The sequence below is a fragment of the Athene noctua genome, chromosome 2 (genome assembly GCF_965140245.1).
Source record: "Athene noctua chromosome 2, bAthNoc1.hap1.1, whole genome shotgun sequence".
Classification (NCBI taxonomy): Eukaryota; Metazoa; Chordata; class Aves; order Strigiformes; family Strigidae; genus Athene; species Athene noctua.
This window is the reverse complement of record NC_134038.1, coordinates 72,172,214-72,188,411: the sequence shown is the minus strand read 5'-3', so window position 1 is coordinate 72,188,411 and position 16,198 is coordinate 72,172,214. Positions and strand designations below refer to the sequence as shown.

General features: G+C 35.0%; 1 protein-coding gene across 1 annotated transcript in view; it reads right to left on the bottom strand.

Moving 5' to 3' along the window:
• Nucleotides 1-539: 539 nt before the first annotated feature.
• Nucleotides 540-16,198, bottom strand: part of PTPN3 (protein tyrosine phosphatase non-receptor type 3) — a 129,642-nt gene continuing 113,983 nt past the window's right edge. The window contains exons 23-26 of the mRNA XM_074897808.1: nucleotides 15,156-15,284; nucleotides 6,691-6,836; nucleotides 5,875-6,010; nucleotides 540-1,996 (exon numbers count right to left, since the gene is read on the bottom strand). Of these exons, the coding sequence (XP_074753909.1) occupies nucleotides 1,919-1,996; nucleotides 5,875-6,010; nucleotides 6,691-6,836; nucleotides 15,156-15,284 (489 nt within the window). The 3' untranslated portion in view covers nucleotides 540-1,918. The remainder of the gene's footprint in view (nucleotides 1,997-5,874; nucleotides 6,011-6,690; nucleotides 6,837-15,155; nucleotides 15,285-16,198) is intronic.

The window sequence follows — 16,198 nt, the reverse complement described above, 5'->3', positions numbered from 1 at the left end:
TAAAATCTGGAATGTAGTATTTAAGAATGAGCACCAACCTATTCACCCTTCAACATAACAAAGCCAAGAAGCTTTCCATGTTGCCAGTTACCCTGCGTGTTCCAATTAAAACTCTTTTGATCAATAAACAGTAACCACATATCTTCTTTACCTATAGCTAATAATGTAATCTTGAAGAAAGGACCAAGCCTAAAGATGATAAAGGTCAGCCATTTAACACATCCTACATTCACTTTTCAGCTATCTCCTGGGGAAAAAAATATAACCTTCTGGTAACATGAGAGATGCATATTGTACAGCTGCGGCAGTTTCTATAATGAAACTCCAGATATAAATGATAATATCCATAATACAAACCATAATTCTAAAATATATCTGAATATGTGTGTGTGTGTATATATATATCTAAAAAGAAAATTACCTATTTTCCTCTTTTATACACATATAAACATCTGGCTAATATGCCCCATAAAAATTTTTCCTTATTTAGGACTAATCTTTTAAATAACAGTTTTAAACAGTCCCTTAGAATATATTTTTTTAAAACACCATTCAAAAATGAAGAACTATCTCAGGGTAGTCAAAAAGCACACACAAAATAAATTAACATCATACAAATGTGGTTATATTGTTCAGAAAGTCCAATTCTCCCATTTGAAATGAAATGGAGACCAGTGTACCTTAGGGTGAATTATTCATCAATGTACAAATTCGTTCTCTCTTTCCATGTAAATCTTCATGCGAATTTATCTGCCTTTCCATAAAGCAAGAAACACAGTAAATCTGCAGAATTCTTGCAAAAGGGAGTTGTGTTTCACTGGATAGAAGCAGTTTTTGCTGAAGGGCAGCAAGTCAACATTTTATCACCATCTGAACACTAGCAACACCTGTGCCCTTTTAAGCTTCACACCTTGAATTAGCAGCAACGTACTTGAGGGGTTCAGTAGTAATTTTTCTTCCAGTATTGGATTAGACTACTTTGCATATACAGTAAGTCAAAAGTCTAGTACTTGTGTGCAACATTAATCCACATTTACATCTGAGAACTCATAAATACACATGGAAACAAAGGTGATAGAGAATTAAACCTCGTTTTAAGTTAAAATGTTTTCAGTCCACAAATAGAAACAGCAGTGAAAAACAAGTATAAGATGGACAGCAGAAACAGAAGGAGTACAATAACTGAACCTGTAAGTAGGTCACTATTAAAAGGACAAGCTGAAATGAAAATTGATCAACAGAAGATGTAGACTGTACCATCTGCATAAATGCAGCATTATTTTGCGCATCACATACAGCAGATGTGATTTCTAACAAGCATATTATAACAGCTGGCACACTTACTAATAGATTTATGGTAACTGAATACTTAATTCCTCCAGTTGTTAATGTACAGTAGTTATGCATTAGCCTTTAAAGCTCTTCTGCCAGCCTTTTAGAAGTCAAGGTTACACTTCCATGAATATTTAGCATCCCAGTAAGGAAGTTACAAATATTCACCTTCAATGAGCTTTCATACAATACAAAGATACTAAATATCTTTTTAGGCTGAATCATTTCAACTATGAGTTTACTTTTTTCCATCTCAAAAGGAAACACAAGGACCTTTGTAACTTCCAAAGTGAAGGGTGTTTTAAGGCAGTAAAAGATGCGTACTAAGGTTTCCATGATTGTTTATGGTTGTCTATGTGAATAAAGTGTATTACACACAATAGCTCTCATATATCTACATGACTTTGTTATACTGTACATGATTTAGCAATCTTCTTGAGAAATTTAAAGTGCCACAGTTCAAATGTGCTCATCTGTCTTTTCATGGGCTTCTAGTCCATTCTAGTTGCTTTCAGAAATAAGCCCTTGCTTTACTTAAAGAGCAGTCTTTTTAGGGGAAAAAAAGAATTCATCCTTCACTGCTGTGCTAACTGGAATCCAGTGGTCGAACCAATCCTTCTTTGTAAACACGAAGAATAGCTTCACAAACAAATTTGTACTGACTCTGTATAAGAAAGAAAAAACAAAACCAGTTATGGATGGTTAAAGTCCTGATTATACAGTAGTATTGAATACGACTAACAGTCCCAACTGCTTCCTTTTTTCTTGGACAATGACAGGAGAGGATATACAAAGATGGAAGGAGAAAATCTAACTCTCCTGGCTGTGTTCAGAGTAAACAAAGGTAACATTTACTCTTCTCTGAAGGACAAGCATTAAAAATCTCACACCAAGGAAAACACAATCCCCAAATTTAAAAGAACACATGCTTAAATTTCAGGGAATAGGACTTATTTGAAAAAGCTATGCATATTTATATGATTCTCTGACTAAGTTTAACTAGTTATGTTCTTTACACATCTCATTTTTTTGGTAGTTATATGACTATTACAAGTATTCTAACCTTTCCAATCCTGCAGTTACATATTATTGGGTACATTTCAAGTTATGTGATCAAAACCACATTCAAAGTTACCATACAGGATATATACGTCTAAAGGCCTTGCTTAAAACTTTTTTTTAAAACCACCTACACTATTGCAGAGGATGGAGCCCTTTACTTTCAATTTGTGATCAGACCACACATCTCCTTTTGTAACAGAATGGGATCAAAACCTTTGGAATGAGCATTTTTTAAGAGTAGCAGCCACGTTAATTCTGTCACCCAACACTTGAAGTTCATTTAGTTCTTATAAAGTCTTCACAATTTAGATAAATTAGATTAAGGTTTCTTTTCTGAATTATATTATTAGATTATTTCTTCCATGACCTCGTGATATACCTATTTGTTAAAAGCAGTTAGCCTGTGAGTCTCGTTCTCAGATACAAGGAGACATTATCAATAGGACTAGTGCAGAATGAAAAGTCATAAAAATTTATTCAAGCTACGTGGATTAACACAATCCTGAGAAGATAAGATGATGAAAACTTAAAAGAATTTACAAAGATCAAAGGAGACCTCTACTCTTCTCTGATAGTTCTTTTCTCTATTGTCAGACCCCAAAATGAACACCTTTCTCCTAAGCTCTATATCATATATTCAGAGAAGCGCAGGTTCACTTTTCTAAATCTCTTTTAATACCTTTGAAATGTTCTCCCAGCTGCCCTTGTATGTCAGCTCTCATCAACTCTCCAGGAGCATCTAGAAACATTTCCCCGATATGTCCCAAAGGACAGCGATAAAAGATAATGCTTGGACTGTGAAGGACCTTAGGTTTCATTTAAATACCAGTATTTAGGAATGTTATTCTTGTCCATAACCTGCCATACATTTTCTCTAAAGTACAGAAAAACTTAAGGAAAACTGGGGGATGAAAATTAATTTTCTGCATCTCGATTTTCCTGCCTTTTCTTTCAACCCTTCAGTCAACTACTCCCACCTTCAATATCACACTGTTCTTTTGTCTTTATTTCTTAATTACCTTGTCTTTTCTCTTCATTGTTATTGTCATTTGCATATTTCTACTGCCTGAACAAGCCAAGTGTGATATTTAGCTCTGTTCAATAGTTCAGTTAACTTGTGTGATCAAGTTACTGAACAAATAAGAATGAGCACTTCAGCATTGCTTCCTCTGACTCAGACTGACTACTTGTTTTCTTTGCTCTTATCTGTTGCATGTATTCTTACTGCTCACTCAGCTGATAACTAGTTCTACTATGTACATCCTAAAGCACTGCTTTTCGTACTGTTTTATACCTCTAATTCTCTTTAATGGAATGTAATGGTTAGTTTTTATTTTTTTTTTTTTTTTTAATAAAAGGCTTTACAGTTACACAAATTTTCTGGTAGCTTTATTTTGGTCAGAGCTTTTGTTTTGCTGTTCCTGATGACCAAATTACAAGTCTTTAAGAAATCACAGTGATTTCATGTGATTAATAGCAGAAACTAAACTGAACAGTTAATAGCTCCGATGAGTCCATTCTTACTACTGAGTATGCCCTGTCTGACTAACTCACAACATGCATCTGGTTATGAGTATTATCTTAGAACTGGAGCACACATACAATCCTCACAGGGCAGCTGAACATGCTTCAGGAAAGGCTGTTACAACAGAGCAATCCCTAATGACTTCTCCTAGAAGCTCTAAGGTGAGTATTGACTATGAGCAGTGAGGCTAACTGGAATCCAGGCATGGGAATGTGATAGAGCACCAAGTATAGATCAAAATGTTAACATGCAGCTCTTTGGTATTGTTTTCTCACAGCTGAGTGCTTGCTTCTGTGGCTCATTTACAGCACAGTATGGCAATTCTGCTCATTGGCTTTTTACAACAGTATCTGCATACTTCAGAAATAACAAGTGAATTTAGTTTCACAGTATTGCTGCTACAGATCATCCCTCTCCTGATTGTGCTGATAGTGAACTTTGGAACACAGCAAGCGAGGTATAGGATCCTATTTTAGATACTCATTTTTCCACACTCAGGGTCTGATTTGTCAGTGTATTTATCACTATTCCCCATATTCTTCTGTTACATCAAACTGTAGAGTGCAAGGACAATTTCTGCTGATTTCTATTGTAACAGGAGTGACTCAGCCTTCCTGCAAGCTGGAGTTTACTTCAGGTTCTCATGCCTGATTCTCAAAGAGATGACCACCTCTAGCAAGTTTAAGCCTGAACTTGCTCAGTTCATTTTAGAAACTGAGGCGCATAGAGAAGTACAACTCCAGAAGTCAACATTCAGTTTCCGTAAAACTCGAGGCTAGTGTTTCTCATCTCATGACATCCTTTGTCATATGCTCAGCTTCCATTTCCACAAGGAACAGGCAGGGGACTCAGACAACTCCCTCCTCAACCATACAGTCCTGATGCACTTCTAGAGAACGCACTCATACTACAATGAATGAGAGCCCCAGCAACATGCATGAACAATCCCCGCTCACAGAGCTAACGTTACACAAGCAACTGTAATTCCTGACACCTCCACACACTCGATAACTCAAGACTTCTCCCCCCATCTAGTCAATTATAAGGCTAGCTCCTGCAGTCATTAATCTGTTAACGAATAGAATTTGTCTTCTCAAGTTACCTTCTTCCTTTTCTTGATGAAATGGAAGCCAAGCCATTTTATTTTAAAGATGACAGACAGACAGAAATGCCCAATTTAACTGTTGACTTTGTGGGTCTAGACTCCTTTGCTTCCATTTGTCATGAGGCATTTAGGTTTCCCAAGATAACCCACACAACATTCTACCATCTAACCTCTACTCAAGAAAGTAGAGCCTCCCATCCTTCATCCTTTGTCTCTAATGTTGATACGTTCATTTCCAAATCTGTTGCAAAATTTCCCCTGATTTCAAATTGTCTTTGAACCAGTTCCATCTTAAAATCAGCTTCTACTTTCATATTTCAGTAACTTATACTACCCAGCTTTTCCTGAATTTCATTCTTGCCCTTTGTTTTTTCAAACTGGAGTAGTGGAACAATTAAAAAAAATACACATATTGTTCCTATTGAATTTCTACGCCTAAAGTGGCCCCTTAAACAGCTATTTCCTCTCTTCAAACCATACTACAAAACATTTAATTTTATCTTCAGTTTAATAACTTCCTATAAGGCTCTGTACTAGAATGAAAAGCAAAAAATTATTCTAGCTCCTTGCAAGTCTGACTTTGTGCATTCTAACTACTTGCAATGTATAGAAATCAATTCTCTTTTAATGGCAAGGTAGGACATACTTACAAAAATTTTAATACACACCTCACAAGCAAAGCAGCTTTTGCCACCACACTGTTATGCCAAATATAGGAAGTATGAAATATAATATAATGCAACTGAAGACTCATACAACTAGATAATTTAAAAAAATTTGAGATATTTTTTTTTAAACTGGACAAGTGCAGTATATATACAGAAAGTGAGGCTTCCTCTCCATCACTTACTGATGTTTGCACCATCATAGCTCGCTGGTCTCGCATTTTTCGTACAATATCCAGTGGATAAACAGGTTGGTTTCTTTCAATTAAGCACATGGCTGTTTCCATAGTGACCAATACACCAGTGCGACCAATTCCAGCGCTGTGAAATGTAACAGAAGAACAGTCTATAAAATTAGGTTTTTGCAATGCACCAGATTCACATCACAGTCTTAATACTAGGATGCTAAATAGCCTTAGAAATTACAGGATGTCCTTAATAAAATTGTAACAGTGTGAAGCTTATCTTTAAAGCAACTTCAGTAATATTTCCTGCCAATTATTAAAAAGAAAATAATTTTTATATAAATAAAACTAAAACCTCACTTAAAGCAAATGTATTTTTAACAATTATAGCTGCTTACAAATCTAAATTTACTGATTTGGTATTTTTGACTAAAAAAGGTAAGAGCAAATTGACTGCTTTTTGACAGTCACTTGAACAGCAGAAAAAAACCCCTTTGCAATACCATTCAAAATGAGGTTATAACAGTAGTAGAGAATAAAAATGGAGAACAATTTACACTACAGATTATCAGCTCTGTGATAATTACATGACTAAGCTATTTTACCAAAAGGTTGCAGAAGAAAGTGAAAGAAAAGAAACTCGTCCTTTAGATACAACACCAGTGCTTCTGTCTTCAGCAGCGAGTGCTAGTATTGCACAGTTCAATATTTTCATCTAATCCAAGGAATCTCCTGTCTTGCAAACAAATTTTTCAAAGCAAACGCTTACTCTAAGGCTGGAGCAAATCTCTGATCAGAATTTTCAAACACAAGTACCTGCAGTGAACAAGGACTGGCTCGTTCTCTACTCTCTTTGGCCTCATACAAGTCACAAACTCCAAGAAGTCCATGGAGTCATCAGGAACACCATGATCAGGCCAAGCAACGTACTGGAGATGAGTGATGGTGTGTTGTTGTTCTGTCTAAAATACAGTAAGGTTTTCAAAAAGCGTTCAGTGTTATGACTCCTATACTGATGTTTACTAGATACAAATCATACTTTTCATAGCAATTCTGCAGATGCTATAAGATGTATATAATGTAGAAAATGTTTGCCATTTTAAAATTCAGAGTAAAGTATGAACATGTAATTCTTATAAAGCAGGCAAAAGGCATTGCATTTTCTAAATAAATGTGGTATTAAGTTAAAAATCTATTTAGATCACAGAAGTTACATTTTTTAAATGTATTGATGGTTGACCTACCTTGACATCACTGATTCATCTGAGGTAAAATTCTACAAGACTTATGCATAATAGTACTATATAATAGTTTAGAACAGGTTTAAAGAAACAGCTGAAAACAGGAGAAGAACTACTGAGAACAATATCAAAGTAACATGGGCTTGGGGCTACACAATCTATTCTAAATATGTATGTCTGTGTGTACTTACAGATTCAGTGATAATATAAAGTTGCCTGCAACATTTGCTAAATCTGGTTTCTGTTAGAAAAGAGTATATATATTGTTCACATACATGTTCATTATACATATATGAGTGACTTCTGTATGACCCACAGAGGATAATTTTCTGTATGGAAGCAACATAATTAGTTAAGATTCTGTTGTATGAAGAGCTCTTTTTTCATTGAATTATACCTAAAAAAATGGTTTTACAAAAGTTCTTTCAGTTTAGATTTTTGTTAACTTTGATTATGAAATCAATCATCTTTGCATTGAGATTGGGCTCAAGTACTTTTACAGATGTAATCAGTGATTAGGGTGGGAAGGAAAAAAAACTAAGACAGTACAGAGCTCTGCTGTGTCATGCAATGAGGATCTCACTCTTTACAAATGGAGACAAAGCTTCATGTTCCTTTATTTCTTCCACAAGCTTAGCAACAGTTAAACTGTTAGCTGCATATTACTGATGTCTATTACTAGATTTAACATTTAACAAGCTCTCGAGATAAAACTCTCCTTTATCATTGCATTAGTCTACAACAACTGGCCTCTCCCTGTGGTCAACGCAAGAATGCTTTCATGATGCTAGTGACTTCTCAAAGTTTTTTTCCTTTTCTCTTAAGTGCACAACTACTGAAATATAGGACCTGTTTTAAATGCCTTCAACAGCTTGCTTTTCTCTTCCACTTGAGAAAGTGGTTCCACTCCCAGGAAGCAGGCTAGTAACATACAGAAGACAGAATAACTACTGCCTATGTACCAAGTAGAGTCCTAGGAAATGCGTTTATTCCAGTCAAAGTAACTGCAGAAGTTTACAGTTGACTCCAGGAACATGAAGATAAACAACACAGCTCATATTTCACTTCTTAAGGGCAGAGCCTGAGCAATCACAATTAAAAGGTCTAGCATAAGGCCCAAGTGGACAATGTAATCTAACATTAATGGGCAAGCTTATCATAATACAAATTGCATTGACATCTATCATCCAGGTGATCAAAAGACCCCACAATGACTGGGACTTCTGCAAGAAAACGCTCGGCCTTTTTCTACTCATTTTTGCTGCCATTATGTAGTTGAGCTTGATCAAATGATTATACTTTAAATTTTTTTTAAATGCTACAGATTGAAAAAATACAAAACTATGACAAGAAAATGTCATTTAAAAATCCTCTTTTTCAAATCTGTGTGTGCTTAATCAGAACCTCTTCAGAAGGGAAATGAGATAACGCAGCAATTACATGTAACAGTTTGAGATGATTCTCTTAAATCAGAGACATCCGAATTACAGCATTCGGGTGAAACAAAGACTTGATGCATTATAAAATTATCCAAGAGTGAGTATCCAGTCACCTTCCATACTCATCAAGAACTTCAAGCCATGAGTTGTGAATAAGAGCAGTGGTACAACTGAGAACCACTGACATTGATCTGTAGCATCAAAAGCCATTTTACAAGCTCAGAAAATACGAAAGTTTACTTAAGTTTTACTTATCAGTAATTCAGGCTCAAATATATAATTTTATTTTTTAAAAGGGTTCATAAAGTACAACAAGCATGTTATATAAGACTTATCTGGAGTAAGAATACACTGTAAGAGCATGCACTTAGTCTTCAGATTTGTTTCTTGTGGTGTGATCACCTTGATTTTCTATTACATGCCCTTATCATCCCTAGAGACTAACACAGCTGTTTGTTAATTATTCCAGGTATGCCTCAAGCTTCAGTATTGTTTTCTAGCTATTTGTTTTCATACATTCAGTTTTGAGTCTTTTGGTTGACCTCTTCTGATATGACTGAAGTTTTAAAAACTTCACCATTACATCACTTGCTTTTTAAAATGCACAAGTATTTTTAAATACTTTATTTTTTATTAGTAAGTTAAACTTACTGTAAACAGTATAGTCATATATGTTAGAACCATTTTTTTAATTCTAATACTTTTATGTTTCATACAGAAGATATCAAATCAGTACTCTGATGAAGTCCAGATTTTTTTAAAGCTATTTTTAGTGGTTTGTTTTTTTTTTTTAAATACAAAATCTTCAAGTCTTTACAGTCATAACAAAAAGTCATATGTTAAAAATCACAAAATGTCAGCCAAGTAACACCACACATGGAAATAACCTGCATTAGAAGACCATCATGGTTCCAAAAATCTAGTACTCATACCTTAAAAAAAGTGCTAGAATTACAGTTACTGGTCCCAGAGTCAGCCCCACTGCACATGTCCTAATAACAATACTTATTTTTAAACACACCATTTCTGACAGATCCTGCTTCTTTGTACAAACCTGGTAATGGAAAATAGGAGGTAGCTTCTTATTACACTCAAGTTGCCATATAAACCATTACTGTCTGCAAGTCAGTTTAAAACCTTTCCACAGATTTTTTTTTTTTTTTTTTTTTGCACTGAGGTTTTCAATGATGGTCATCACTGTAGTATCCTAATGACTGATTAATGTAGAATTTATCTTTACAAAATCGGGCTTTATTAGTCCTGTTTTACTGTCTCATTTTCTGCAAATTTAGATTTATAAGAGTTGCTCGTGGCCCAGCTGCTATTTCTGCCTAACTTGACATTATAGACCTTGTTGTTCCAAAAATACTTATGTTTTTTGCACTCACATGGGCTGATATCAATTGAATTTATGTATTTGGTATTTCCACAAATCAGCTTAAAAGGAATGGATTAAAAAAAAGAGTCCAAAGAATTTACGGACTCCAGTGACACTTCTGGATTATGTAGTTTGCCCAGTTTATCATCAGGCATTTGGCCAACATTTAGCTGCTTCATGACATTGACCCATGTTTACTTGGCAGGGAGATATCGAGGTCTAAGACATCATATCTGTCCAAAGGTATTTGTTCCTGTCCTTCTGATAATTGTTATTGTTGCTGCAGCAATGTGTCAAGCCAAAAGTTAAGATGTACCTACTTTCTGTGCAAATTCAAGACATCTTACTGCAAAAGCAACTTCATTGTGGTTAAGCTAACATCCTACATTTTGCTCAAAAACACAGGGTAAAGACACATGTTCTTTTCTAATAAATCTGCCATTGGGACTGCAGAAGCAATGGCACAGGACTGTCAGAAGTAATGCTTCAAATGGTTCCTGTAACATTTGCAAAATAATCTCATTGTCAAGAACCTCCACCCACAAAAATATACATTCTTCATATTTCTGCAGCTTGCAGGCTTGCTTATTATAATTACATCAAAAGACAGGCTTCTTCGTTTCATTCTCCTAAAATGACTCTTCCTGATTAATGAAAAAATTAGGTGTTCTTCAGAAAAACAACACACAGAGCTTAGAATAATAATCATATAGAAAGAAGGAAATTTAGCCTTGAAAGATCAAACTTAATTTGACTTTTCTTAAAATTCAAGCAATTGATTTTAGATTTCACCTCTTCATTTAATGTCCTTTTTGGTTTAGATTATAATTTAATCTTCAATTTTAAAAATGAGAAGAAATTTCACCATCTAGAACTACATTAACCTTGAAATGGTCCTATTATCTTTTAAATAGGAAAAAGTATGCTCTTTGCTAGTAAGCTTCACAAATACACCTTGAAAGCCGAGACCCAGTGATGAGGGTTAAAGCCTAGCTTCTGAAGAGCAGTGGCATTTAGCATTTCTTTGGACCACTGTTCCCACCTCATTATACCTCTGTATAACCCTTGCCCTAAAATTTTTAATCTACTTCTGTTCAGCTCTTTACTATTCAAAACCACCTTGTTTTCTTCTTCCACAAGTATCTGACAGCACAAAATGTGTTCAGTTCAGAGACACCTTTAAAATACCTCTGCAGTGCAACAGGTTTGTTCAAGACATTTATGACATGGTCAAATTTATAAAGATTTCTTTGGAAAGAGAAAATACCAGGTCTTTTTTTATGTCCGGAAGCAAAAGTTTCAGTGAACTGATCTAAGAATCTTTATAATGAGCAAACTCAACATTTCCCCTGACAAACTGTTGTATGACATGTATACGTCAAGGAAGACAAATGGCATGGAAAGCCTCAGCCCAAACAATTAAGATGTATAAAAATTATATTCTGCTTTCAGCTCTTTATAGCAGAAAGTGCTGGCAGTACACTGATTTACATTGCTGCCTTTGCTTTATCTAGTATCAATTTAACAGTCACTAGAAGGCCTACATGCTGGTCACTCACAAACAGAAAGATACTAGTGATTTTTCATCTTGCAGTTTCACCTCCTCCTTTCAGCAAACAGCAATAGCCTTCCTTAGCAAAGTGAATTTATGCTTAATCTTCAATTTGTTTGAATTGCCACATCAATTTATTTTCTTTTTTCTTCAAACCATCCCCTCCATCATTGAGATGTCCATGGAAAGTGATAGCTTTTAAATGAAAAGTAAGCTTATCTCCCCAAATCCTTCTATTTGCATTGTCATTGTCAGCACAATCATGCTAAACAGTCCACATTATGACACAGGGAATTGTCTTAATTACCTTGACCTGAGTTGTTTATAAGGTCTCTCTTCATTCATTATAACAATGGTGTAACTTGTCTTTAAAGGATGAAATTCAATCAATTCTTAAACATCTTGAATTTTTTTCTTTTTGTTTGAATGATTTAGTTAATAAAACTAATCAGGTGGGAGAATGACAGAGCACTTTGGAAACAACTAACAAGCTGTGGCAACAACTAATATAAAATGGAGGAGATTAAAAAAAAACCCTTGCAAAATTACAGTTCTTCAAAGTTATGTGAGTAATATGTTTCAGAAAGTATCATCTCCACAGCCTTGCTAAGTTCCGTGGCTAGGTTCTAGTCACACTTAACTGAAATAAAGAAAAATACTTGTTTAAACAAGGGAAAGCAGCAAAAAACTTTGTCAAAACATAACTGGATTAAATTGGTGAGATTTAATGGGCAGTGACATGTTGCAAGGCAATCACCTTAAAGGAAACTGAATGACAGTTTGCTTCAGGCTTCTAAAGCTATTTTTTTAGTGATTAAAAAGAAATATTTGTCTTGTTTTACAAAATAGTGCATTGTGTGATGAATTTTGCACTTAGACTACACAATTTCTTTCCTTTGGTCTGTTCATTCTGGTCCCCAAAGTGTTCTGAATTTTTTTCTAAAAATAAGAAAAACCCCAAGTTCAAAAAAACAAACAGTGCTTTATTTGCCTTTCTTTCATTTTGCTACAGGATAGCTTTCCATCTTGTTCTTGAAAAGGCAGGAATTTAATCCTTATTTAATTCTATGAGGCTCAGAAGGTTTACAAATATTTCACGCATTTGCAGCCATTTACTGATCTTCACTTTCAGGCAAAGAAGCACCAAGTTAAACTGCATTAGAAAAATCCTAAAAAGTTTCTTGTTCCTCAAGTCTTCTAAACATAGATGAACAAAAGGCCAAGGGCATCATTTCATAAAGCTCTCTTTTGAGCTATTTTCCCCTAAAGGCAGATTTGAAATCTGTGCAACTTAATTCACAGGAAACTTTTTCACAAATATGCCTTTCCAACAGAAATCAAGTCTCTTGTGAGTTTGGAAGCTTTATCCACCTGACTATTAAAAGCTACTTGTCTTCAAAAAGACCAGTCCAGTGATGTTCATATTAGTTCAGGGAATAATAAAACCCTGCTTTGAATTCAGATCACTTTTTATGTATTCTTCAAAGAATACAACAACAGTATCTGTGAGAGATAGTACGCTTAAAGCTTTGCAAAGTCTACTCAAATACAAGAACTGTATTTCTGGTCAGCTTTAAGAAAGCAGCTCAAATGACATGTAGAACTAGGAGATACTTCAGTGTTTCAGAGTTTTTTTGTTATGTTTCAAAGCTACAAAGGCTTTTATTTCCATCTGAAATGCCAAATGCACATAGAGCTATCAATTAATAGGGTCATATTTTTGTATGGACAGCTTAATTTTGAGTGTAGCCACTTTAAGCATACAAATAAACTTGCCTCTAGTGAAAAAACCCTGACTCCTTCAAAACTACCTCACCCTCACTGCAACAAACACACTTGCACCAGGACTAGCTTTAGCATGCTTTTGTCTAATCTAGATGAAATCTATGCAAACATATGCCTTTGAATTAGAAACGATGTTCTCAACTAAGAACTGTCAAGAGACAACTTACACAGTTGAAGATCCTTGTAACTTACACACCTGTTAACAGGTTACAAAGGCTCACTATTTTTCACCCCACCTTTTTCTCAAAAAAAAAAAGTAACTTGTATTAAAAAACCAAAAAACCAAAACACACACATGCTCCCCAAAACAACAACAAAAAAACCCCTGACTGCCTCATTCTCATTCGAATTTTAACTTACCACATGCTAGTAAACAGACACCTAAAGTGAAAACACATACTGAATACAGTCACTGGTGAATTTACTCAGAATTATGTACCGGTTTGATAAATATTAACCAAGAAAAAAGAACAAGTATTTGCAAAGAGTAAACTAATATTTACATGAAGCAAGAACTAACCAAAGTTAATTGGCAATCAACTAATTTGAGAGACAGGAACTAAAAGTCTGTCTACATATACTCTGCAGTACTGCTTTAATTAGGTTCATTTCTTCTGACATTCAGGTTTATCACTTACAAATTAATTGGCTGAAAACGGAACCAAAAATCATGCTGCTCCCTGACTGGATGGTTTCTCATAGCTAGAAACTGAAACACTGCAAACCATCTTAACTGAAAGACCTTCAAGTATCAGCATCTCACAGGTTTATTACTACAAAGGAAATCTTAATCACATTAAAACAAATTTGGATGCACTGTCAAGTAAGTGATAAATTCAGTAACAAATTTATGAGACTAAAGCATTTGTCATCTTGCTGTAAGAACGACAATTAAATGTTACATTTTTTAAACTGATACTTCCTTTTTCTTACTACTAGCAATTCCAGTAACAGTAAAATCTACTTAACTATTCAGAAGTTTAAAAGATTGACTAGTATCAGAACTGTAAATTAGCATTTGGACAGTACACAGTGATTTCTTACACATGTATCTTATGCTAGCACAAACCCTTAATCTTACTATATAAAACGTGACCATAGAATCTTGGAAAAGAGATGAAGAAGGAAATGTATAAAAAATGTAAGACAACTTACAAACAAAAGCCAAACTTCATCCCCTACATTCAGGTTGTGGGAAGTCTAGACGTGATCTGAACATAGGTTTCACAACACAAGCTGATATACAACAAGTATTCTGTGTATCTAACTTTCTCTTAGCTTTATAGCTCTTCTATTAGCATAAAGTATTAACAGCTACAGAATATAAGTACCTTACATAAATTAAACATATATCAATTGAGATATATAAAGATTTTTTTTCCTTTTTTAAAATCTGACTAAAGACAATAAAAAAACTGGTGAGAATCTGCATCTTCTCTCAAAACAACATTATTACACTTCTTTATTAGTTATTCTAGCTGCATGTGCCATTAACCAAGTGACCCATATTTCATCCTTGAAAGAGCAGTTACTTAGAAAAAAAACCCCTCTCATTGAAAACTGAAATACTTGTGAAGAGTCAGTGACTACAAAACTGTTTACAGAAAAGCACTAAACTTTATGAAGCTTATTACACTACCTGTACAGCATAATGTATTAATGTATTACAGAGGCTCAATAAGTATGTTTTTGAAGAAGCTCTAAAGAAATAGACTATACTATATGGATTCATGTAATGTATACTCTTTAAAAAAAATGTGCATGTATATATATACACACACACTTGTATATTCACACACAGAGATGTACATGCTCACTCATGGAGTCTGTACCTATACATGTATTCCTTCAGCTAGCCTGGGAATAATTAAAGATAACTCATTTACCTCAACATTTGTAATGACCATTTCTCTAACAACATAAGCAATTGTACAATCTTCAGAGTGGCATCTGACACGAAAGCTGCCATATTCCATTACATCTGGTGGATCAGGCCAATACTGATGACATTTGGTCTGTAAAGAAAATTAAGCACACATCAAGACTGTATACAAGCACTTCTGTTTCCATTCTCCCCTCATACACTATATTCAGGGAATTCAAGGAATGGTATAAAATCTATTTTGGTTTGTTGGTGAGGTGTTTACATCCAAATTATAAAATAACATGGCAAAACAGGCTAAATTTTCTATAAACTTTTGTTTTAGTAATTTATAATAAAAATTCAGGTAAAAGACTTCTCAAGGCATAACGGAGAACAAACAGATGGATTTATTCCATCTTAAGAAGAAAAACGTAGGGGGTGAATTTGTAACTAACTTCAGCTACCTAATAGCCGGTTATAGCAAAGATACAGCCACAGTTTTCTTGAAAGCGAAAAACAAAAGGATAAAAGGCAACTGAAAAAAAAAAAATGCAAAAAGGGAAATTGTGAATAGATGTTGGCTAAAAATTTCCATGAGGATGGTGAAGCACAGAAACAAGATGCCTTATGAGGCTGTGGAATCTCCATCCATGGAAAAAAATCAAAACTTAACTGACATAACACTGTGCACTCTGCATGAAGTTCAAAGCTGCCCCTGCTTTGAGCAAAGAGGAGTGGACCAGATATGTCCACAGGTACATTCAAACCTGAATTCTTCTTAGACCTTAAAGCAAGATCAGGCTAGAATGCAAGAAGTAGTGCGAACCAGTCTGTCCCCCCCTATTCCAACCCAACATTCCTGCAGCTGAGGGAAGGAGCAAGGCAGACTCCATTTCTGGAGGCCTGAAGACGTAGATCATTCTGCACCAGAGAGGGAGCAGGAAAAGGAATATCCAACAGAACTGCCACCCCTTAACACGCACCATCCAGAAGTTCAGTGTGCCTGGTACCCATCTGGCTGCCTCCATGAAAACCGTTTCCCTTCTCTCTCTGAAAGCAAGTGGC